Source organism: Bacillus rossius, chromosome 6 (assembly GCF_032445375.1).
Source record: "Bacillus rossius redtenbacheri isolate Brsri chromosome 6, Brsri_v3, whole genome shotgun sequence".
Taxonomy (NCBI): domain Eukaryota; kingdom Metazoa; phylum Arthropoda; class Insecta; order Phasmatodea; family Bacillidae; genus Bacillus; species Bacillus rossius.
The window spans coordinates 23,756,706-23,783,563 of record NC_086334.1 but is presented as its reverse complement, the minus strand read 5'-3'; the positions used below and the strand labels follow the sequence as shown (position 1 = coordinate 23,783,563).

Below are 26,858 nucleotides of genomic sequence, written 5' to 3'. Positions count from 1 at the left end.
TTCTAAAATGTTTCAGGTTAGTTTTGTTTTAACGTATCTATTGGATTGAACCGTTAAATTTGAAAAATACTTAAAATATAGTGAGTGCCATGTTCGTAATGCCACAGAGAACAAAAAAAAAAAATTAAATAACTTTGACGCATGCACAATTTTCCTGGCTAATAAATTATAGGTATGTTAAAAATTGCAATTGTATCTCGTTATGACTATTCAAGTTTACAAAAAATATTCCAGGGTAGTTTCACTACCATAAAGTTTAATTTGGCACCCTAACATCCCCCTGATGTTCGCGAAAGTTAGTATATACGTGTGCATGTTGCCACACGTGGGTTCGCCATCTTGACAACTTCGTCTCGTATGTATAGTAACTTCTGCATGAATGAGCATTGGACTTCAACCTGTTATATTTCCGATGTGTAATTTAAAATTCAGATGCCATTTTCGTAAGCGTCACAAGAAATATTCATTCTTGTTTCAAAAACGTATTTCATACATGAAAAAATTACCATGGCTATGTGTTGTACGTATTTACATTATTTTTATTGTAGTATTACAAACTTATTCTTGGCAACTGTTTCCAAATAAATTGTATGGTTCAATAGAAAATTATCTTTCAAGACAATAAAAAAAAATTATGTCTATTTTGACCTAGGATCTTTTGATTCTGAGGTACAAAAATTTACCTTCATAATTTTTTTAAGATGGTAGTTATCAAGAAAAAAAAATTCATATACAAATAAAACTATTGTAGCTTCTATACGACTATCCATCGAAATACGGGTGTAACAAGAAATAAACGAGCCTGTAAAAAAAAATATTTCAGTGTAGTGCCAGCTGCCAGGTGTAAATATGTATATAAAAATAGATAAAAACGTAGCAGGCTATAAAACCGTGAAACTGTTTTTTTTTGTTCTGACGGGGATTATATCTGGGAAACAATAAAAGTAATGGAATGTCTAGCTCACTCTCTGACTATCCATTTTTATCCCGATAGGTCAGCGAGGGGATACTTTGTGAGGATAGTATATTCCTCTTTCTGTGACTGTTTCGATAAACACACACATAACTTCACAACGACGCCTATGTCCCGTCGCAGCCTTTTGTTTCCGCCCTGTGAATGGGGCTCTTGAGTTTATCGATGTCACTACAAAACAGCCAATAACTCCCAGAGTGGGGTTTATGAAGTTTACAATCTCTTCTCTGCGACAATACAACACCAGAGAGTCTGGGTACAATATGCTCCAATATATGTGTGTGTATGTATACACACACACATGCATATATATATATATATATATATATATATATATATTCCACACTGTTTCTAAAGAACTTATATCATATTTAGACAGAATTTAAAAATTTGCCACATACATATTTTTACAACAAAAGTAAAATAAAATGCAATACAATTTACGGACTGGCATATTTAAAGTTATTGCTGAAGTAAATATTTTTATTGGAATTGATTGAGGATATAGAAAATCTCAAACAGCTTTCATTTGCTGAAGAGAGAACAAACAACTTCGTCGGAAACTAACTTTACATCCAAAACGTTAATCAAGAATAAATGACTGGTGTCTTAAATTAACCAATAATAATCAACCTCTGCCTACAAACATTTAACATGCATTAGCATCCAAATATTATTTTCAATTTTTTATCTAACTCTTTAAAAAGTAATTTTTACTTAATTTTTATTTTGTGTAATTTTGATGTATAATTTTATAAAGTGTGAAACACTACTTAATTTTAATTTTCTGAGTTTATAAGAAGTGATGCATTGTGTTTTGTTATATAAGTCTGTAATCAGACGTATACATATGTGTATTTCATTTCAAGCTTCCCACTCACTGATTATAAATGTCTTCCATTAGCGATAAAATGATTTATTCGGACATCTAAAATGTTTGTAAACACCTCCGTAAACTTTCATAAGTATTGATCTTCTTTGTTTTGAATTTTTTTTTCTTTCTATCAGCCCATCATTTACTCGGTTGATAAAGTAATTATTTTTGCACATCATTCAAAAACTTTTTTTCTGGTCAAAGAGCAGGCCACCCACATTACAAGATAAAAAATGTAGTTTATATAAATCCATGCAGAGTGCAGCACTGACTCGAAACTTTATTATGCGAAAAGTATTCACTAACTATAAATAGTCCTACGAGTTGTATTGTTAATCATATAAATTTATTATTACTACACTGAAATGTAAGTCCCTGCACCTAAATTTTAAATTTCAAATAGTTAAAAATTATTAGTAAGCAGTGAATTAGCCTATGAATGTTAATAGGAATCGACGCATGGCTAAACCTGTAAATATTTCATGTAGGAGATAATTTATAAAGATGGATTTCTAAACAGTAGGATGATAATCAAGTTAAATAAAATATTTAATTTATATTGTAGCGTGAAAAAGAAAATATCGTGTAAAGAGAATGGCACATGACACGCTAACTTGCTTTCCCAGAAGTAAAACACTATATTTGAAAACAGGTTGTACCCTGAGCCATCATGTAATGGCCACGTGATAGCTTGACACCGCAAACGTTCGTTGACCTCTGAAACCGCATGCGAGATTGTTTCTCCCACTGGTTATTTTCTACAATACGACGTTCTTCAAATGACATTCTCGGTTCAAATAATTCACGGTCTTTTAGAAGAAGGTGGACCCTCTCCAACACTTCAAACCTGCGAAAACCCTGTAATCACTTTAAGTAGAGGCCACCTACTTTAAAGAAATTTCAGGGTTTTATGTGTAGGATTTGAAGTGGTAAGAGATTCAAACATCGCCTATAAACCTGTTCGCGGTATTATAGTGTCACAGAGTGTTTCCGCATTCCTGTGGCGATGAAATGAACCCGGAACTTAGAGAATGTAAAGCACATTTTACCACTGTCCGCATCGAAGCGCTACACTGTATTTTTTTTTGTAAATGGAACAGAAATATGCATGTAAAATTACCGATATTTGTAAATTTGTTCAGTTTTCATGAAACCAACTGTATCACTACAAACTAGTGTTCGTAGTCGTACTGGGTTTGGATTCTCACCCAAGCATTTATGCTTTATTTTGTCCCAGTACTTCCAATAGTTAAAGTTATTTGTAAACTGTTCCCTTAATAGCTTTAAGTATTAACTGCGCATAAAATAAGCATGATTCAAACAAATGAAGTCTAATTATTGAATATTATATGTTACATTACTTTAAAAAAAAATGCTTGAATGAAACATCAATTAAAATATAAAATTTTGCGCTAATTTTATTAACAAATTATTTCGAAAAACGTATTTCATATTTGCAAAAATAACCATAGCAATGTGTTGTGTAAGGTTATTATATCTTTATTGTAGTTTTACAAAACTATTTCTTACAACTGGTTGCCAAAGGAATCTTTTGTAAAAGTACAGAACTTTTTTCTGTATGCATTGCAAAATATTTTTCTACGTTTTGCAATATTTTTCTTTGCCATATATTTTTTACCATAATGCTACAAGAATGAAAAAGTTGGAGATAATGATTCATTGTGGAAAAATTTGAATGTTACAAAACACATGTTACATGATCGGTGAAGAATCTCGTTCAGCTCTTAACTCACCCTATGTGATTTGCAGTAAAATAACGTCACGTATATTTTTTTAACAATAAGAATTAAAACAAATTGAAATTGAATGCTATCTCTCTTGGCATTAGGCATTTTGCGATAAATCATCATCTCGGTAGATATTGTGCATTTTTCTTGGATTTGTCCACTACTGTGTCGCTAGTGCCAGCTTTAGCGATGCACGAAGCCTGTGGTGTAGGCAGCCCTCGGCGCTTCGGAAGCCTGAAGCCTGAGTCATAGGCAACCCGGCGCGCAGCCAAGAAAAAAGTGTCACAGCGTAAAAAAATAAAAAAGCCTGCAATGTCAACAGCGGATATGACTTCATCGGAAGTACGCCATTGTCGCGAGGAACCGAGATTTTTTAAGAGAATGTTCTAGGCCGTATCGATAGCTGCTCAATATGTGTATGTAAGGGCCTGATTGCGAAGAGCTGTGGCAGTCGCCTACCGGAAGAAGATCGTGCTGATGTCGCCCCGACGCTCCGACTCGCCATACAACGTTACGACTCGCCACAAACTATGTTAAGTTTGATTATAGAATATTTCGCTGAGTTCTGCAGATGACAGAAAATATTCACAAGGGATCGCTGCAGGAAGAGTCGGAAATTATTCAAAGTCCGGTTTGGGCTTCAACTTTTGTGGTCAGACAGCACGACTTGGGACTTTACGTACACGGTATTACGCATGGACGTTTACGAAGTATGTATGTACTTCTGATAGTGGCTGATGTAGAGCTTGTCGGTGGTTGGTGGCATTTGGCGGCTATCACCCTGGATTGTGGACTTTGGTATTACGTAAAGATACGTATTTTTCGTGACAGGTGTTACGTTCACGTGTGATGAAAGTCACTATGCTGTAATCGACTCAGGATACGAGGGCATTAATTTAAATAGGGTGCGTTGTGTGAATTTCAAAAGTTGCAACTGCTGTGTTCACAATTGGTTACGGTCTTACGAGGCACTCGTCCCGGAAAGAGTGCACGAGTGCACAGAAGCTACCGTCTATGGATTTCTCGTACGCTTCGCTGTACACGACCATGGGTGTTTTGTGTGTGACAAAGGTGTGGCGAAAGTAACTGGTGTTTTAAATGCATGTGCTTACGTTTACGTTTGGCGTGGAAGCTCGTCCTTGCGCAAAGTAACAACGGGGGAGAAGCTGGGGTGCGTTAAGCACGGGGAAGACTCGCCCGGCGAGATCGAGACTGCGGATCTACTCGCTGCTGAACTCGCCCAGGCGCTACTTCTGCGAGGCACAGCGAGTAGGGACTCGCTACTCGAGGGACTTTGAAGCAGGTGAGTGCCGTCGTGTTCCATGTACCACGTGGATCAGTGTGGTGGTTACATCGAGACTCTCGGACACATCACTTCAGTAAATGTTTTACGAGTAACACATTTTGATGATAAACTCTTGTTTTTTATTTTCATTATTGGCTAAATCAAGTTAGCGATGGTGGTGAGCGTGTGCTCGGTTACTTTAAGAATAATTTAAAGCCGTATATAATAATTTGTAAATTACTACATTCTGGTTTGATCAACGGTAGCTCCGCACGCCGTGTGTTTGCCCAGGTAGGCGGGACCCTTATGATACAAACTGTTCTTATGACTTTTGTGAGTGTAGCGTGTAGCCCGAAGTGGTATAATGACGGTGTCCCATAAGGAAATGCGTATTCTGTTTGTGTCGCCCTATATACCGTCTCACTCTTATATTGCAGAACACGGCTTATGGCGCGCACTGTTGCCAAATCTCTAACACGTCACGAATTTCAGGAGATGCGTTGCTTAGGAATTCTGATTGCACAATAATTATTTTAAGAACTAATATAGTAATTTATTTTATTTTATACCATCACACTTATAAATTTGTAATAAATCGCCACTTTAAAAAAAATAAACTTACATTAAGAAACCGTTCACACACATTAATTGGTATGAATTTATATGATAATTTTAAAGTAAACTGGATAAAGAAATAAATAATAACACATACCTTTTTATCACTATCGTTACCTCTGACTAAAATTGATTAAAGCTTCCTTAATTGCGTTATTTACGATCATTATAATTTTTTTTAATACTCAAATACTTTCAACACAATCCTGCGCTACCTCCCTCATAGCAAACAAATGTATCTTCTTTTTGGTGTTCCACATGAAGACAGAAATAAAATCAAATAGTACTTATGTTAATAAACAACCCGTCAAAAGTGTGACTATAACGAGTCACCGGACAAGGTACTAACTGGCAGGCTGGTTTTCAGGAATGCTTGTCGAAATAAATAGCTGAACTAAGGAAGGCTTTATCTTTGAACTTGCTTGCAGGAAAGTACCCCATTTCTCCAAGCACACGACCGTGTCTCCTCTTACGAAGCAGTTTTGGAGCGAGCCTCTATTACAGCGAGCGCTCTTGTGCTTGTAAGACACGTCTACACAGTTATGCACACAAAAAAAAAACTGTAGGAGCAATTGAGATGATGTTGATATTAAATAAAAGTCCATTCATTGTGAACATCTTTCACGCTTTCGACATCCATCTAACTTTAATAGCAAAAAAAACTTGGCCGCTGAACAACTTTTTGATGTGTCAGTTTCTGATGAAATGCATTTTATGATTAACATTTTTTACATGTAACTGAAACGTAGAGCGTTTTTGTCTTGAGATGTATTCGGTAGCGTCAAAAAACATGAATTTATTAACAAAAAAAATCTGAGTTGAACACACCTGTAGGTTAATCTTTTTAGGAGATACATTTAGGAATACTATAATACAATTTCTAGCAAGGAAGTTAGTTTTTTTTTTCATTTTTACGGGTCCTTAAAATTTTATTAATTATGTGAAATGTATATCGCCTGATGCGTGTTTCGAGGTTGTACAATATTCAAAAACGATTGGCCCAAAAAACTACAATTTTGAATTTGAATGATATATGGCAACAGCGCACGATGAGAGGACAGCGCTAACGACAGTCGGCGCGTATTAGAAAGAGAGAGAGAGAGCCCATTTACTTCCTCGCCGCAGTCGAATAGTGGGATGCTCTATAGACTGTGCGGGCTTGTGACATCGCTAGTGAGGAGCCGACACCATGCCGAGGACTTTATGGAGCTGTTTGGGATTCCTGGATGTCCCAGCGGTCCGAAGAAAAAAAGAAACCTGTGTCTCAGAAACGTGACAACTAAACGCCCCGACTTTTACGGGCCCCCCGTGTGAGCAGCGGGATAATATATTATGTCAATTCTAGCTTCGAGCGATTTTTCTCCGAGATGTCTATCGTGACTATTTATTTGCGAGTCCGATTTTACGCGGTGGTTTTAAGTGCCACGTCTTACGGCGGCCTTTGGTACTCCCGATCTAGACTCCAGCCGCGTTCGGTCGTAGGAGCCGCCCGACGACACCTGGTTTACAGTCTCGTTTACAGAGACACTTCCATATCACGTGCCCGGAATGGAGTTTATTAACTGTTTCTGGTGGCGTGCCAATAAACTACAATAACACGATGTTAGATACTGCGCTGATCTACGAGACAACTCGTTTTCCCTGACAGGAAGTCTTAAGCGCCAATTATTTCGAAGTACCCAAAAAGTGTTACTAAATCATAGTTTAAAAAAATGTAAGTTAGGTTTAACTTGCAAAAATATTTTTACTACAATTTTAGACTAATACGATCCCAAATTATATTAAAAATAATTCATATAAGTTTTCAATACCTAAATTAGAGAAAAAGGGGGGGGGGGGGGGGGGGGAGAAAGAGAGATAGAGAGAGAGAGAGAAAACAATATCTAGATTAATGATGTTAAAAAAAAAGTAAATAAGTTAGATGTGCTTTAAAAATAAAGGTTATCTTTTACATATTTGTCCAAGAATATTTTTTAAAAATTGTACAACGATGCATAGATATTACTGAGAAGAAATAAATCTACTAATGAATAATATATATTAAAAATTGGTTGTCTGTAAAGTCGGTTTACGGACGATAGTTTAACGTGACAACGTCATAACAAAACATTGATGAAATGATTGCATACTTTTATGAATAAATTGAATCATTTTTTTAATAATAAAAAAATAAATACTTAAAATTATACTAGTAATCAGATTTTTAAAATGCAATAATAATTAGCCTTTATTGCCAAAATTGTTGTTGTAATAAGCAATGAAAATCACATTAACTTTTCGTTTAAATTTAATTATGAACAAGTTTTCATATAAATAAACTGTAATCAAATATCTAACATAACCTATTATTACTGCACTCGCCGACAGATGCTACTTTTTTTAATAATAAAAATAAATACTTGAAATTATACTTGTAAACAGATATTTAAAATGCAAAAAAATTAATCTTTATTGCCGAAATTGTTGTTGTAATAAGCAATGAAAACCACATTAACTTTTCACTTCACTTTATAAACAGTCGACGAAACAGTTCACGTGTAGATGAAAGTTGTGTTCTGCCGCTGTCTTTCTTCTCCTCGGACGCATAGGCCAATCGAGTGTAAGACAGATAGATGCGGCGCAAGCGTACAATGCGCGTAACAGGACACAGCGTAACAGAACAATGCGTGTAACGGGACACAGCGTAACGGAACAATGTTCGTAACGGGACACAGCATAACGGAACAATGTGTGTAACGGGACACAGCGTAACGGAACAAAGTGCGTAACGGAGAAATGTGCGTAACGGGACACTTTTTCGTGCGTGCAGCCAAGTTTATCGATTTATTAGACGTCACGTCAAAAAAAAGTCAAAAGTGAAATAACTAGGTTAACTTTTCTGTGGCTTTAAACCCAAATAAATAAAATGTTATACAATAACTCCATGCTTGTAAGCACACACATATTTGAACTTAACACACTCTTTTAATATACAATATTTATTTCAAAATATCTTTACCATCGACAGTGCAAGCAAGCTCTTTACATATTTTTTTACAAGTCTATAGTTCTATATAATTATAGTACAGCGGGACTGTAAGTTTGTTTCCAGAAATTCAACTAAAAAAAAAATTGGTTGTCTGTAAAGTCGGTTTACGGACGATAGTTTAACGTGACAACGGCATAACAAAACATTGATGAAATGATTGATCCAGAAGAAAAGGAAATATATTCGGCCTGAGACTGAGCCGTAATAGGTTTTTGCAACCAAACAATTTAGGCATTAAAAATATTATATTCTTTGAAGAAAAATTTTTTTTTAATTTTTCTATCTTTTGTATCATAAAATCTACCTCGGCATACTTTTATGAATAAAATTTAATCATTATTATTGAATTATCACTATTTTGTATGGACACAAAGGAGTGAAATGAAATGTATAATTAAATTAAAAAAATTACTTTTATTGGCATTCATTAATTCAAATATATTTATTACTTTTGAATGTTGCGTGCGCCGTATTTATTTTTACAAGTACAAAAAAAAATTTCGCAGCTGCCGGGATTCGAAATGACAACCTTTGAATTAGCAGTTAGCTATGCTAACCGCACGGCCACAAGACCATACTTGAATAGTATTAGGTTCAGATGTTATAAATATATGTATAAAAATTTTGTTCACGGTAGGGGAATAATATTATTTCGTTTTTATTGCAACGGGCTACATGGGCGCCCGTGCACACGGCCTTCCCTCCCTCTCACCCCCTCCATCCCCTAACCCCTTCCCTCCCCTCGCTTTCCCCTCCTGTCGTTTCTTCGGTGGTAGCTGACAACACTAGCGCCCTCTGAGCTTAGTTTATTTAAGGCCTTGCGCCCCCTGACTCTTCCTGTTTCGACGCTGGGACACCGACCGATCTACACGCCCTTTAAGGTACGGTTGACTTCATATTGAGTGATTGCGGAAGGGACGCGGTGGCCGCTCCCGAAATGTAACGTAAATGTTCTAATTCTCCTTTCTTGTCGTTTCGAAATTATTATTTTGGCCGCCACCTTGTAAATTCCAATTAGTATTAGTATTTTCTGTGGCTTTTTCTCCCGTTGTCAACCGTGCCTCGTAAGATGTTTTCGTCATTTATCTTTGTTCATTTGGTGGTGTATCCCAGCGTTGACAGCCAAGGTGATCAGGTTTAATTTGTTACGTTCCCTGTTCGTCATAAGTATTTATAGGGCAGAGTTGAATTTTATATATGATATACTGCATGTAAACTTTTGTTCAAGTCGACATCGTGTCGTGTAATAAGGGTTTTACCCCCCGTGTGTCTAATGGGACCGTGTATAAATCATGTATCAATAATTAGTGTGTTATAAATTGAACATGTGTAATTATATTCTGCAATTGTTGATCGCCTTGAATTTACTATGTGAATAAATTTGTTTTCATAACAGTTGTTCGGGAAACGTCTCGTTTGATGGTACTTTCACTATTGATTATTTGTTTGTTGTTAGTGCAAGGCAATCAATTTACCACTCTGAGAAAACCCCTCCCAGAAGGGGCCTAAAGTGTTATAGAAAATATTCACTTCCACGCGGGTGCATTATAACACGATTTTATAACAAATACGCATCCCAAATACACCAAACTTATTTATAATGTGTTACAATATTTTTTTAAAACATTGTGCAAAAGATCCAGGGTGTAATTTGAATTATTATGTGTAAATGAAAAACATCATTGTTGGTTAAAAACGTATTTGAACATTCAACATTACTTTTAAATAACCGTACCGATTGTGCTGAAAATCGGTGAACGATCGTTAATAATTCAAACGACGAAAATATGACTGAAAAGTCAAATCGATGGTTGTTCCAATCGAGTGGAAGAGAGATGCCACGCATGCGTACGATGAGCAAACAGGACACATCCGTAGTGGGACACTTTTTCGTGCGTGCAGCCGGTGTTCATCGATTTATTAGACATTGTCACGTCAAAAATTGCTAGACTAGTTTTACAAATTATATTTCACTGTTATGAAATTACATAATTCATGCTGAAAGAACAACATAAGAACACATAAATTAGTACGTTAACGAGGTTAGATATTACTGTACGTACTCCACATGTTGAAACACAAAACTACAGTAAACTCGTCGAATAACATCATGTCAGTGTTAAGAAGACTGCAAGTTTCCGCTCTACCACTCTGGTTCTGGGGTAGAGCGCCTGCCTTGTGACTTGTAGGACCCGGGTTCGCGCCCCGGCTCCTCCAAGGCGGATTGCCCAGACAAAATGGTGGCATTTTCTCTGGTAGGAATACAATCCCTTGTAACATGTCAGGCTACCAAAAGAAACGGTGGTGTGGAACAGAAAAAAACCTTCCAGGTGGCTTCCAAATGGGGAGCCCGTTTCTTTTCTTGGGCTCCCCATGCGGTGGCCATTCCGGGGGTTTCTCCGGGGGAACGGAGTTTTGCAAAAATATTTTTTGTAGTTTTGTAGCGTTTTAGTTTTTAGTAACTGTAGCATTATCATTCCAACATGTTATAAATAAAGCTTTTGTACATAAAATATTTGAATTAAGTGTGTATCAGTCAGTGAGTTGTTGTATACCGATGTTGTTTGTTAAACCATTTATCGGTAAATATTTTATTGAAGTATATTATTGACGGTTAAATTTTAGTCACAAAATTTTTACCGATACCTCTGTTATGTAGTATTTTAGACGTTATTTCTGAAAAACTACGTAGTTTTCAATCAGAAAGATCGTATTTAACACACACACACACACACACACACACATATATATATATATATATAGACGCTTTGCAGTCAAATATGCAATTTCAATTTCATGATATTAGGTGTTCCTTAAAGTAGTAGTTTATCTCAACTACTCTTTAATTTTTAATAAATGTTAATCCAACTGTAATCGGTGTGTGTGCGTGTGCGCCAGTATAACATCCAATATAAAATATTCTATTTATTTAAATTTGAGCAAAGCCTTTTATACTTTCCAACCCAATCTTATTATTAAAAAATTATAAATTTTAGGCCTCGTCAAACATTATCTTACAAATAGGCGCTTTGCAGTCAATTTTGCAAATGCAATTTCATGGTATTAGATATTCCAACTGTTATCGGAATTCATCAAGAAAAGATGCTGAAAAAAAAATTGGTTGTCTGTAAAGTCGGTTTACGGACGATAGTTTAACGTGACAACGTCATAACAAAACATTGATGAAATTATAACATACTTTTATAAATAAAATTGAATAATTTTTATTTTAATAATAAAAGAATAAATACTTGAAATTATACTAGTAATCCGATTTTTTAAATGCAGGAATAATTAACCTCTATTGCCGAAATTGTTGTTGTAATAAGCAATGAAAACCACATTAACTTTTCACTTAACTTTATAAACAGTCGACGAAACAGTTCACGTGTAGATGACTTGTAATTAATTTTAAAAACTGGTGTTTAGCGATAAAGTTTAAATATAATTATGAACAAGTTTTCATATAAATAAACTGTAATCAAATATCTAACATAACCTGTTATTACTGCACTCGCTGACAGATACTATTTTTTTTAATAATAAAAGAATAAATGCTTGAAATTAAACTAGTAATAAGATTTTTAAAATGCAAGAATAATTAACCTTTATTGCCGAAATTGTTGTTGCAATAAGCAATGAAACCCACATTAACTTTTCACTTCACTTTATAAACAGTCGACGAAACAGTTCACGTGTAGATGTAAGTTGTGTGCTGCCGCTGTCTTTCTTCTCCTCGGACGCATAGGCCAATCGAGTGTAAGAGAGATAGATGCGGCTCAAGCGTACCATGAGCGTAACGGTACAATGTGCGTAACGGGACACTTTTTGTGCTTGCAGCCGGCGTTCATCGTCACGTCAACCGACTGAGATAAGAACGATCCAACCATAATTGCGATGAAAATATTTATTGGAATATAAGTTTATTGTTTACCCTCAACTTAAGTTAAGGTTTTTTGACCTACGGCGTAGGACTATAACCAGTTCACCACAATTCTTTTGCCTATTTGATGGTGTTTCAGACACTTCCTGAACTTCGTATTTTGAGAATATCCTGCAACTAACTACCAATTACTTTACTACTAATTACTTTAGCAAAATCATTATGACTAGCGTTTTATTTTATAAATATAAGCACATTATATATATTTGTTTACTTTTAAGTACAATTCTGTGGTTCTTAGCGTAAAAGATTCAATTTGTTTCTTTGAATGAGTCTTGCAATGGGAATAATTGATTTTAAATAATATTATGAACATACGCCTTTGTTGATTTAAACTGGTTGTCACAGTAAAGCCTCAGTATAGGACGATAGAGATGAATACTTTTAACACACGGAGAACAAGCTGATGTTAAAAGTTGCATGCCTAGACAACACAGATATTTTCGTGAGAGTAATTTAAAAAAAAAAAATACAGAGGAACCCACCGACAAAACTAGACAGATAATCTAGACGATACAACGACGATAGCATGAATGAACACAGTAGGCTTATGTATGACAAAATAGTTGCGATGTTTAGTTTCATTGCTGGGTTCATCTGCACGTCACTTTTGTTTTCAAAGTTTTTCGTTTTTTTCTATACTTACTGTTATTGTTGTTATTGACTCGTTGTTGTCTACCAACTGTGATTATCTGTGCTGTTAAACTATTCTGACTAAATTATTTCCGCGGAACTATATGTGATGTTTATGCATGTCACGTTTTTACGTCACCTGATATCAGCGTGTTCTCCGCGCGTATATTTATGTACTACTGATATTTTCTGTACCTTCTTGAGGTTCCTTCTATGATGACCAGTATAGACGAGCAATGGCTTTTGTCCATGGCATTGTTTTCAATCAATATTTAATATCACCAAAATACAATATGTCAATGAAATAATGTCCCAGTTACAAATTTTAATAGTATCAACTGAAAGCTTTGTAGAGTTTTGGTTCAAGGTCACAATTAAAGAGTAACTCAAACGGTTTTAGATACTTTGCTCTTTTCACGCTTGCAGCGCCACCTACGCAAAATGATGACAGCTGAGCGTAAAGCGTTTTTGTGTTCGGCAATTTGCTAAGAGTGAACCCGTAATTTCAGTTCAAAGTGCGTTTCGTTTAAAGTTTAAATTGTGATCCCCCGTGTGGCAAAAACATCCGCCGATGGTCGCGATGACAGAGCTCTTCTTCACTGGCCTCCGCGGTCATCTGACATAACGACATGCGATTTTTTTTTTGGGGCTTTATAAAAGATTGCGTCTACGTTCTGCCGACCACCTAATGATTTTCCAGAGTTGAGACACAGGATTGAGTAGGTTATTGCTTCCATTACTACGGACTTTTTTAAACAAAGTTTGAGAAGAATAATTGGACCTTAGGTTGTATGTGAGCCGGCGTATAACTAAATGTGGACCTATTTATCATTTGTAAAAAAAAAAAAACTAGGTTAGTTTACCTTCAGTTTTATGTGTGATTTGTTTTGAATAATACCATTTAAACTGGGACATTCTGTATTACTAGATTAGATGAAAGTTAAAACACTATAACATCGTCTGTGTTTCGTGATTGGGCGAGTTTCTACCAGGTACATATCGATTGTAACAACACCAATCACAGTGATTCAGTGTGGAATTAACGCGTCTTGAATGGCTCGGTCAAATAAGGCAACGACTTCTCTCACAGACGGCTGCCTATCACAAGGAAGAAACCGCTGGTGTGGGTATACCTTGTTGCAGTCTAATAAGTGTTCGGATCTATTCGCGAAAAATGCCTGCCTCTAGACATAAGTGTTTGTGCTCGGGCACGTGGTATGTGGGTGACACTAAAGGGTTATATCGCATCGCTTTTTGTAGCTTTCTGAGCGCAAACCTGCGATAGCGGGCGCAGTCGTGCGCTCGCAAGAAGTCGACTGAAGCAGCCCGCACACGTCGGTGCGCTCCGGGATGCTGCGCATGGACCGGCCCGAACAGCTTAGTTCCTTCGTACGTGGCGTGGAGCGCTACTCCTGCCTCGACTTCGGGATATCGAACTAACACCCTAGCTCGACCTAAAGACGTCTCTGCAGCCAGCGCCACGTGCAAGTCGGTTTGTTTGTCCATTTGCCTATTTGAATATGTAGTATCTGGACTTGGGTTGCGACTAAAGATTACAGTTACTAAAACAATCTTGAAGGGACTCAGATTGAATGAAGATTGAAACAAAGTATTTCACCATTTTTATTAATGAATTTACAACTAAATGTTTTAAGTTGTAATATTAGATCCAACTGGAAAATTTCGTATAAAAACTCATTCAAGAAAATGAATATTCATACGTAGTGTCTCCCAGCGGGTCAGAGGGATACACTGTATTTATTTTGTAAACAAAAATATTCATCTTAACTTACAGATATTTATAAATTTGTACATTTACATGAAAAAAAAACTACATCATTACAAAATAGTGTTCGCAGTAATACTGGGTTCGTATTCTTACACGGGAATTTATGCTACGTGCTTTGCCAGTACCTCCAATAGTTAAGTCATTTGTCAACCCACCAGCTCGTCGCAACGTCCGCCACGTTTCCCACATTCCTGTTGTGACCACGCCAGCAACCCAATCCCTATCGCCTGGGGTGGGAATGTGAGGCATTTGACCACTCGGCCACCGAGGAAAATATACTTATTTGAGTTGCAATTTTTATACGCCATTATCTTTATTTCGTTTTCTTGTCATTACTATTATTTGAGGGCTTTACCTGTGAATCACTCTCGCACTTTATCAGACATAGGTATATTAAATACTATCTCACAACGGTAAAAATACACGCTTGTGTTAATAATATTAAGATCACTCGTGTAACTTTTTTAGAGCTCAGAAATAACGTGTTACAAAAACAAATCAAAAGCGGTAATCGGAAAATAAATCCTTAAATAATAGTAATAAATAAAGATAAAAAATTCAGCGCGTGACAGTCTTAATAAACTATTTACGAACTCAGTTTCTCTCCGTTCTCTTTCCCGCTTTCCAAGTTGAAATGAGACACCGAACAAAAACAGATCATGAACTGTAAGCCGTACGAAAAAAAGGTATCGCCTTAAAGCTAGGTACGCAAGGCGTCCCCCGCTAGTGTTTGCCCGGGGCCGATAACCCAGATGGCTAGGGCTGGATCGACCCAGATAGGGAGGGTGGAAGTGGGGGGGGGGGGGGGATGCGTGTTATCTGTCGAGGAGGATGTCGCACACAATTCTGGACAGATAAGCCCTAAGGCGAGCGTGTGTGTGTACACACACGCGGAGCGATACGCCCGCGTCGTGGTTGTATCAACACTTGGAAACTCTGGCGGGTAGATTCCCTTTTCAGGCCGGCGGGCCGTGCCGAGTCCACGGAAGGTTTTTGGTTGGTCTCATGGGCGTACTGACCCTATCTGAGGGGGGCTAGCTTGCGCTCTTGCAAAATCGTGGCTGTGAAACGGGAAATGATAAAAGTTATTCCACCCACCTCATCAAGAACCCAACATTTTCGCCCCTGGTTACATAAATTAATTTTAATTTACACGTCTCGTCCACGAGATAAATATTAAGAAACCGGGCTTAAGGAGCAATTACGTGTGTAGAGCAAATGGGATGGCAACAAAATATTTAGCAATGTATACAGAAAAAAAAGTTTCTGTACTTTTACAAAAGATTCCTTTTGCAACAAGTTGTAAGAAATGGTTTTTTAAAACTACAATGAAGATACATATTATAACCTTGTAAAACACATGGCTATGGTTCTTTGTGCAAATATGAAATACGTTTTTCGAGATAATTTGTAATACAATTGGCGCATAATTTTATATTTTAATTGATGTTTCATTCATTTTATAAAGTAGTTAATGTAAAATAGAATATTCAATAATTAGACTTCATTTGTTTGAATCATACTTATTATATGCGCAGTGATACTTAAAGCTATCAAGGGAACGGTTTACAAATAACTTTAACTATTTGAGGTGCTGGGACAGCACAAAGCATAAATGCCCGGGTGAGAATCCGAACTTAGTATTACTGCGAACAATTTTTTTTGTAGCGATACAGTTGTTTTCATGTAAATGTACAAATTTATTAATAGTATCTGTAATTTTAACTTAATATTTCTGTTAATTTTACACAAAACATTACAGTGTACAGCACAGATATTAACTTCATTTGCGTTATTGTTATTTCTCATACATTTACAGGGCTTATTTCCCTCAATTTTTTTATGCGTTTGCATGCCGATGTAGCGGTAAAATGAATAGCCTATCCATATTCTCTCTCTCTTGCGGAACGAGCATTCAACTGTTTCCAGCGAAAAGACCCGCCGACCGCTGTAAAGCGAGCGAGGTTATCTAGGTGCAGTTTTACTGGTGTGTTTTACTGGGCTTTATCGTTTATTAGCGTGCAAATAACTTTCCCCCCCCCCCCTTCACCATACCCCGCCGAAAACCAGCGTCAACTCTTCCGCCCCGCGTTTCGCGTGCTTCCGCGAACCCTCAAAGGAAGGACTGTTGCAGGAGGTTGTTCGCGAAGGGGGGGGGGGGGGGGTGCATGTGGCTGATTCGCGCACATTTTACTGCCGTTATCAGCGCGCTTTACTGCCACGAACAGCCTCGCTGTTCTCCGCGGTGCATTCCCCGACCATCCCGCCCGAAAACCTGGTCCAACACTTTTTTTTCTTCCACGCGCTCTACTGTTGCGCCGCAACGTCTGGGCGAAGCGGCTCGAAGGTGCTAGCTATCATATCCGTATAACATATAGCATTTAATCCAAATTTCATCTAAAACATTGGCTGAAACAATTTTTTATGAAACGAATTATTACCGTAAAAACATGAGTAAAAAATTTAAAAATTCAAAAAACTTTTAGTATCAAATTCTTTTGAATTTATTTTAAACTATCTTAATATTATTTTAAACTTTCGTCCAAAGCAAATTTTTATACGAACATGTCATTAGTCCAAGGGATGAAAAATAGTGTTTGAAGGTCAAAAAATTAAATAATTTCCTTAAGTTGGCATATAATATGAAATTTGTTTTAAGCTACTCAATGCTGCGTTGTAAACTATTGAATGCTGGATACATTGCGTTAAAAATATTCGTAATAATATTTTAGCTGCATGAAAAATTAGCAAATATTTAATCAATCATTTTGTCGTATTGGAGAACATACATATTTTATGTACTTTAAGTTCTTATAAAATGTTCGAGATGTTCATAAAAGTTTCCAGAATATTTCCAGAATAAATAGGTACTTCGAAATCTACCTACGCCTGTAGGCTGTGCCAAAATAATTATTATTTTTTCGTTTGTGTTACATACCTACCATGAACTAAGTTTATTTTAAAATAGAAAAAAAGAATAAGAAGAATTCAATAGGTGTATGGATGCCACGTACGTTAGAAATGAAACTTAACAGACTGGTCACTAAGGGGGTTGCAACCAGCGTTGCTGTTGCCGAGTTTTCAGCAAGTAAAGTGATAGCTAAACTATGTTATATATATGTATATATATGTGTATATATGTATATATGTGTGTATATATATGTGTGTGTATATACCTATATAAATTCGCGATTCAAGGAGCTTTAGTGTTAGTGCCAGTAAAGTGAAATTACGCGTTAGGAGTAAGATATGTATTTTATAATTCACGCAGACATGAAAATTGGGTTTCTTAAGTTCTTGAAGCGTTATCTAGAGACCTGTGAAATTCGCGGATTCATTTCGCGATAGGATAGAGTCCAAATACTTTTGACATTATTTTGCTTCAGTGATTGGGCCACAGTTTATATGAAGGACTCTTGGCCGATGAAAAATCTTTAACAGAAGAATTAGCGAATCACGATCATTCCAGTCAACAGGTGTTTCGAGTCGGTAACCAATCAGCAGATGTAATTTGCACGAGTGTGTAGAGGATCATGGAGTCTATCCTTTAGGGATTTGAAATCGCGAATTTTACAGGTCTTTACTTATGAGGCTTCAGAATAACGTGTTAGAAGTTTAATATTGACGTTATCCGAGGTCACAAATCCTCGCCACACCCAATTGCTCGGGACATCATTGGACGGCTCCGATGATCAGGTTAGCTGTGGTGTCTGCAATGCGTGACTGAATATGCGTGAATGTGTGTTAATGTGTGAATAAATTATTATAATAAAATGTATACTTATTTTAAATATGTTTGTGTCTAGATTAGTTTTTTTATTTAAATATTTTTTGTCATAAAATATTTTAAAACCGTTAAAACATCCGAAAATACCTATTATCTTAGACTCTAGGTAAATCATGTTTATCTTTGTGCTAATATTTTTTGTTATTTTATATTTGCAGGTGATATTGCGATTTAGTTTTTATTTTTATTCTATTTGTGAGTACTTTTCGTTTTTCTTGGGTATAATTTTTATCAATCTTATCTTGCATGTGCCTAACTAGTAAAGACGTGTGTGGTTAAGTGTAAGACAAGGCGGCACGCCTTAACTTCGCCACTTAAAATAAGACACTTAAATTAGTAAATAAAATAAGTGCAAGTGGAACAAAAATGGCTGCAAATAGCAGTGAATGTTGCACCTTACACAGCGCTCTGAGCTTTTTTAATTCTTATCGTCACGCTGATTTTGGTTACGCTCCAATGACGTAACAGACGTACCCTATCGGCTGTAAAGAAGATTCGCTTAAAAAAAATGGAGACGCGTGATCGTGGACAATTCTGGCGTCTTACTCGGAGTCAGTGGATGGTAGGTTCCTCCAATCTCTACCGTCAGCCAGTCGAGACTGGGCGTTAAGTCATAAAAGGCGCTCGCAAAACGTGCTGCCCCATTGGAAGTTAACAGCTTGCCGTTACGTTGAGGTAACGGCGCGTGTGTTCATTTCTGCCCGGCTTTTCGCTCGTTCTTCCTCGCCTGCTGCCGACCCTATCTGCTGCTGCGCGATTTGGCTGTTTCTTCTTCCGGAAAAATACTTCTTCTTCCTCAAGAACATTTCCTTTCGCTGGAAGTAAGCACTCTGCGTGCTGCCTCAGTAAAACCTATCAATGGGCGTAACTGAACAATTTAGTTTACACTGCAAGTGGAACTTCTGCTGAGCTTTCTTTATTTTTTTATATTTTTAGATGTATAACATCTCAGCTCTCAGTATAAAGTATTTTGTAGGAGTAATTTCGTGAATGGAACGGAAGTTACATTGACCGGAAATGTGAAACCATGGTGCTGCAAATGGTGGAAACAAATGATAGGTAAAATTTTTAATACTGCATACCATAAACAATTCCATATTTGTTTTACAGTATATTAATATAAATGTTTCATATGATTTACATACAATGAGTTAGGTTTGAATAAAAAAATTATATTATTTATTCATACGTAATTCCTGCCCGGCATTGCAGGTGTGACACTAATGCTACTACGGGTTGGATGAGAAAAGCTACCTAACCATCTACTAAATGAAGAATTAACACATTCTGTAAATTCAAGATGATGTAGAGCTAGTTTGAATAGTTATTAATAAAACTCTACATACATGCAATGTAAAACAACAATGACAACTATTTTAATATTAATTTTCATCCAGATCGAATTAAGGCCTTTGCCCTCCAATTGATTGATTGATTGGGCATTTATATCGAGAAACCTAATATTCATTGACCCCGATTCAGAAACCCGAATCATCCTCGTTCAATGCATCACTTTCGGTTTTGTTTGTTTGTAGATAAAACTATCGCAAAAATTACATTATAGGTAATCGTAACTAAAACGAAAAAAAGTTTTTTACGTTTTGTCAGTGAACCATGGAGTAAGGAATTGCCAGGAGACGGCATGCTTTGACGTAGGTGAAATCACTTTTTAACCTCGCCACCGCCATATTGTATACGCCCAAAACATTGGTTAGTACTTAAATATGAATTAGAATCTCAGTCGTTAATAATAGTCACTTAAATAAAATCACGTAGATCAAAACTGTTTCCACGCTGCAAACACTGCACATCAGGCATTGTTTGGGCGTTTAACCAATATGGCGCAACAATTATCTGAAGGAAAAAGAAAAGGCTCGACGCAGTTAGCATGTAATCATGCAGACGTGACCACTCCATGCTGTGAACTGTGTAGGCCATGATGATAAAAGGAAAGACCATAAACAAGGCAACGGCATTTATTTGTAATTGTTTTTAGAGGAAAATACCTAATTGAAGAAACGTACTTCGTGGATTTGTACATTTTTCATACCGTATAAAATCTAGGAAGTCTCTTTGTCTTCCACAAATATTCTCGGGACGCCCCATATTCCGTAAAAGTTTATTTTGGACAACTCATGATAACTAATAGTCAATTAGGTTAGGTTAGCTACATTATAAATACTTTCAAAAAAACATTGTGGACGGTTGAATTGGTTAGGATAGCTACATTAAAGATACTGTGAAATTATGTAAACGGTTTCCTAGCCCTGGATAGCTACATATTAAAAAGTTATTTGCTAAGCAACCATAAAATGATTTTACAGTATTTTTAATGTAGCTATACTTACCTAATATAACCAACCATCCACAATGTTTTAAATTAGCCTATTTATAATGTAGCTAACCTATCCTAATCGACCGCAAAATTTAATGCCACACCGGTTTATACAATGAGATAGAACGGCGGGGGGGGGGGGGGGGGGGGGGGAAAGCTAGCATGAACTTCGGGGAACTTCGGGTGTGGCTCTTCGTCTGTGAAAAGATGGCTTGCCAACGTGAGTATTCGGGTCTGTGCAATACAGAATGTACATCGTAGGCTTCCCGTGAACTGTGTAGGCTATCCGTTGATTTGCCTGAATATGCCAAGCAGAGATTACCTACTGGAATATGTAAATCTCCTTTGTACGTTGAATGGTTGGTGTCGCCGCCGGAATGCAGAGAGGTTTAGCTGCGCGCGCTCCTCTTTGCCCGAGCTGCAGCGAGGAATATTTCGACCCGGGACTCGAGTCCGCGGCATAGGAAAGAGAGGTGCGCGCGACAACATGGCCGGCGTCCGGCGGCTGGGAGCGTAGCGCGAGCGTGGACGAGAGCGTGGAAGCGAGCATGACCCACGGCGAGGGAGGCGACGGCGGCTGCAGGAGGAAGGTGCGCGGCTTCGGGCCGTACCGCCTGACGGGCCGCGTGCTGGGCGAGGGCAGCTTCGGCCGGGTCGAGGAGGCGGTGCACGGCCTGCTCGGCGTCAAGGTGAGCGTTCCCCCCCGGTCCTCGAGGAGAACCACTTTCCTCAAATATCAGAACTGAAAAAAAAAAAAAAAAAAAAAAATTGGTTGTCTGTGAAGTCGGTTTACGGACGATAGTTTAACGTGACAACGTCATGACAAAACATTGATGAAATGATTGCATACTTTTATGAATAAAATTGAATCATTTTTATTGAATTATCACTATTTTGTATGGATACAAAGGAGTGAAATGAAATCTACAATTTAATTGATAAATTTACTTTTATTTGCACTCATTAATTCAAATATGTTTATTACTTTAACGAAGAGATTATTTTAACTATAACTTTTATACATGTTTGCTATTTAACATCTTCCAATCTGTGTTATTCTGTTAAGGATAGGACGATGATAGGAAAAGTAGGAAACGAATGGGAGAGTTTCAAGTTTAATGTGCCTCGAAAAAGTCAAATCGATGGTTGTTCCAATCGAGTGGAAGAGAGATAGATGCGGCGCAAGCGTACAATGAGCGTAACGAGCCACACAGCGTAACGGGACAATGATCATAACGGGACACTTTTTCGTGCGTGCAGCCGGCGTTCATCGATTTATTAGACGTTGTCACGTCCAAAAACACAAAATGTTTTCCCTTCATTTTCTAACGTGTTTTTTTTTTTTTTTTTTTTTAGTCATCAAGGACAATATTTGGTTACGTCCAGTTGACTGCATTTTAATTATTAATGTAGGTAACCTAACCTATCATCCGCATCATTTTAAATTGTTTCAACTGTAGCTAACCTGACCCAATCAACCGTCCACGCAATTTTAAAGTACGATATCACATACTTGTTACGTATTAAACCTAACCTAATCACTCGTTAAAATGTTGAAAGTACCCGGTAAACTACTTGAAGTATCACAACGCTCTCTTAGGGAATTAATAAAAATATATGTTAGGATATGAAATTTTTCACTATTTTTTTATTTATTTACAGAAAAGTGTCTCTCCTTGCGAATGACCCTTACGTCCTCGCCTTCGTGGCTGGTGAACTAGCGGGCTCGATCTGCGACGGTGGTGGGTTCGGGGCACTTGACTTCCGAAATATGCGGTTGCACTGAAGACTGTGCTACAGTGTGACGGTCCTCGGACGTCATGCTACGTGCTACGGCAATGATATAACGAATGTGTCATTCTGAAAAAAAAAAATATGTTCTTAAAATTGTATTTTTTTAAGTCCTCTCGTTTTATTGGATGATTCAGATGAAAGACGTTGCAATGTTTCTATTAGTTTACTGGTAATTTACCGTTTTGAACATTTAGTTAGGTGAGGTTAGCTACATTTAAAATACATTAAAATAGTTTGAACGGTTGTCAGGTTAGGTTAGCTACATTTAAAATACATTAAAATAGTTTGAAAGGTTTTCAGGTTAGGTTAACTACATTAAAAAAAGAAAGCAACTGAAAAAACGCTTGAACTGTTAGTAAGGTTAGGTAAGCTACATTACAAATACTGTAAATTGGTCCAAACTATCGGTTAGGTTAGCGACATTAAAAAATACTAAACGATGTTTTTCAAGATGACCAACTTTCAGCTCGGGGCCGGCAAACGGCACTTGATTCATCATATTTCGTGACGTTCGTGAAACGGATTGGAAATGGTTGTACGCAGGCGCAATGAAATAGACGAATTTCGTAGTAATTTAGAAACTACCCATCGCAGGTTAAGTAAATAAATATTTAAGTATGTTAGTCTATTTATAACATGGAAAAATGTTTGTTTCATCTCTCTCTAAAACTCGTGATTTATAAGGGTCAAATCGTTTCCCATTAGTACAGATTTAAGAGTGCGAGAACGTAAACAACGCTCAGATAAAATGGTGCTTGCCTTGCATATTGTTATTTGTTTGCACTCGTACTGCGATTTATTTAATTCAACATTTCAGAATGACGTCGTCCAATCACCAGCACACGGCATTCTATGCAGCGCGCAAACCGATAGCGGCAGAACAATAGCAGTCGGCATCGTCCCGATGTAGCAGGGCCTTAAGGGCGACACTTGCATGCACATCACACGCCTCTTCGCCTCTATGCGCCAAACACTGAACCGGCATGCAATCTTCGAGTCGGTAACGGACATCTATAATATTATGTTGAAATGTTAAAGATAAAGTTTCCTAGCATGTAACATCAAGAAAAAATATATATAATTTTCTGCATAAAACTGTTTGTGGAAATACCCGGTTTCTTGTTTAGCTATTGCGTTAAACAAACACAATTTGAAAACAAAAAATAAAAGTTTTCTAGCCATGTTTCGTGACACAACTGATTTTCATAAACAGGCGTCTTTTCAAATGTTTGAAAATGTTTTTTTTTTTTTAAATGACGCGTAATACTTGCAGTGCATTAACGTTTTTGCACGAATTAGTTACAGACTAGCAAAATATTATAGAATAATGTAAAATATTCAATCTTAGAGGGAAATATTTATATTTTTGCTGATATGTGCAAATGTACATTATTATTGCATAGATGAAATTACACAGAACTAAGTTGCGTGAGCATTTTTAATGTTGATTTCCACAACCTCCACTCAGTGCTGATTGACCATTCGTGGCAATCCTAGTTTCTTAAGTGTTGTAATTCCTAACTCCGTGATTGCAGTCCTGCAACTAGCATTATCCTGCTCTGTTGTCTAAACGCATGTGTCACGAGAAGCCTATACAGTTAACAGTGATGATAGAGACAGCCAACTGTTCCGAAGTTCACCAAAGTTTGTTGATCGCTCGTGGAAGGAAGAAAAAAAAAACATGTTGCAAGGATTTATATATATTACGGTCATAGAGTATTTTAAATTACGCTAACGTTACCTAACCACCCTTTCATTTTAGTTGCGATAACCTAACCAAACCTTAACTATCTTCCCGAAAAAAAAAAATACTATTTATCACACGGACCGAACCTAACCTAACCTTTTTACTTCGGAAAACTTTGGAACTTTGCTGGTTGAGAGGTTATGGCTTACATCCCTGTGATCTATAGGCTATCCTACGACCTCATGTTATTAACTATGACTTCTTTGACTGCTATTGATGACTGGGAGTGAGGAGTATTAATATTCGCCATTTTTTAATATTTATATTAAAATATTTGCTTGAATTTAAGTCACGTGATTTTAATACAATTTAATATGTTTTTAGTTTTTCTTCATAATTAATATCAAAGTACAATTTGTTATATTTTGGTGCCCTACCCAAAACCAGAATTAAAAGGATTACAGAAGTAATGTTTTGTTGGTCAGAAGTCAATGGTATTGGTTACTTTATGGCTGATTTTAATTTTTATAGATTTATATATGTTGTTTTCTTTATTAATGTCAAAACTAATGAACACATGTAAATATAAAGAAAAAAAGAAATTATATATTTTAAAATTTTCTGTGCTTTTTAAAAATATTATTGTAAAAGGGCATTGAAATATGTCAAATACTTACTAGTAATTTACCTTTTTGACGGTTGGTTAGGTTCAGTCAGCTACATTAAAAAATACCGTTAAATCATAACAATGGTTAGCTACAATAAAATACTGTAAAAATTGTGTAATTTTGATGTAACCAGTAACCTACTTGCAACATAACCAACTGTCCACCTATTTAACAGTATTTCAAGTGTTGCTAATCTAACCTAAGCAACCGTTAAAACCGTAAAATACAAATAAGCTGTTTGCAATAGATCGTAATGCCATTTTACAGAACCATTATAATAAGTCAAAAACTAATAAAAATCCATTGTCAGATTTCTATACACACTGGGGGTTAGAGGTTACTGGTCAATAAAAAAAAACTTTCAACACAGATGCAATTGAATATGGAATAGGTATTTCAAAACACAACCAACAGTTGAAAAGCGTGATTAAATTCGCAGTACACTTAGTATTTAAATGAACGACTTAAGGCGCCCGCCTGGGTAAGGGCGCACCTGTGTTGTTGAGGCGGGATGGTTAAGTGCGACTTCCGCTGGTGCTAGCGCGATATCGCCTCTGGGACTGGCGCGCAAGTCTTCTCGTCGTGCACGGGGGCAACTGTGAAATTCAAGCGATAACCGTAACATTAAAAGGCGGAGAAATGAAGATAAAGGTATAATGCAAAGGCCCCCCCGGATGCTTTCAAGAATCCTTACTGGGCGTTTCATGTCTAACAATAATTATTCTGAAAACACGCGCTTTAAACCCTTTTAACTATCCTCAAAACTACTGTTTAAAAGCGAAATAACGGAAACAGAACGAACTGTCTGTCGGCCCTCAGCGTATTCTTGAATGCTTCTCGTGAACAGACACCACTCGGATCCCTCGAGCAGTTTTCAAATCGCGTGGTTTGTCCTGTGTTTGTCCGCGTGTGTGCCCGGGTAGGCGGGGGCCTTTAGCGCCTCGTCGACATGAAGGCCATTAGAGACGATGATGAGTGGTGATGATGGTAGGAGAATGGAATGAATGAGTGGGGGAAACAGGAATGCTCCGAGAAAACCCTCCTGCTCACGTCATGGCCTTGTTGGGAATGAGTGTGTGTGTGTGTACGTGTGGACAGTATTCAGTCATCAACTGCATCCCTGGCCATCTTTTCATTTACTAATAGGAGGAGGCGCTGTAAGCAGCTGTAAATTACTTATCAGGCGTGGATCTAGGATCTCTTATTTTTTTTAAAAATTGGTTGTCTGTAATGTAGGTTTACGGACGATAGTTTAACGTGACAACGTCATAACAAAACATTGATGAAATTATTGCATACTTTTATTAATAAAATTGAATAATTTTTATTGAATTATCACTATTATGTATAGATACAAAGAAGGAGTGAAATGAAATCTACAATTTAATTGATAAATTTACTTTTATTTGCACTCATTAATTCATACATGTTTATTACTTTAACGAAGATATTATTTTAATTTAACGTTTATACATGTTTGCTATTTAACTTCTTCCAATCTGTGTTATTCTGTTAAGGATAGGACGATGATAGGAAAAGTAGGAAACGAATGGGAGTGTTTCAAGTTTAATGTGCCTCGAAAAAGTCAAATCGATGGTTGTTCCAATCGAGTGGAATAGAGATAGATGCGGCGCAAGCGTTCAATGAGCGTAACGGGACACTGTGTAACGGGACAATGTGCGTAACGGGTCACTTTTTC

The 26,858-nt window shown here is 36.9% G+C and overlaps 1 protein-coding gene across 3 annotated transcripts in view; it reads left to right on the top strand.

Moving 5' to 3' along the window:
* LOC134532876 (uncharacterized) overlaps positions 1-26,858 on the top strand; it is a 706,177-nt gene that overhangs the window by 406,830 nt on the left and 272,489 nt on the right. For 2 of the 3 annotated variants that reach the window (XM_063369882.1, XM_063369881.1), the window contains exon 1: positions 21,455-21,699. The exons of the other annotated variant lie outside the window; for it this stretch is intronic. In XM_063369882.1, the coding sequence (XP_063225952.1) occupies positions 21,559-21,699 (141 nt within the window). In that variant the 5' untranslated portion in view covers positions 21,455-21,558. Of the gene's footprint in view, positions 1-21,454; positions 21,700-26,858 lie in introns of those variants that run through there. 3 annotated transcript variants of the gene reach the window in all.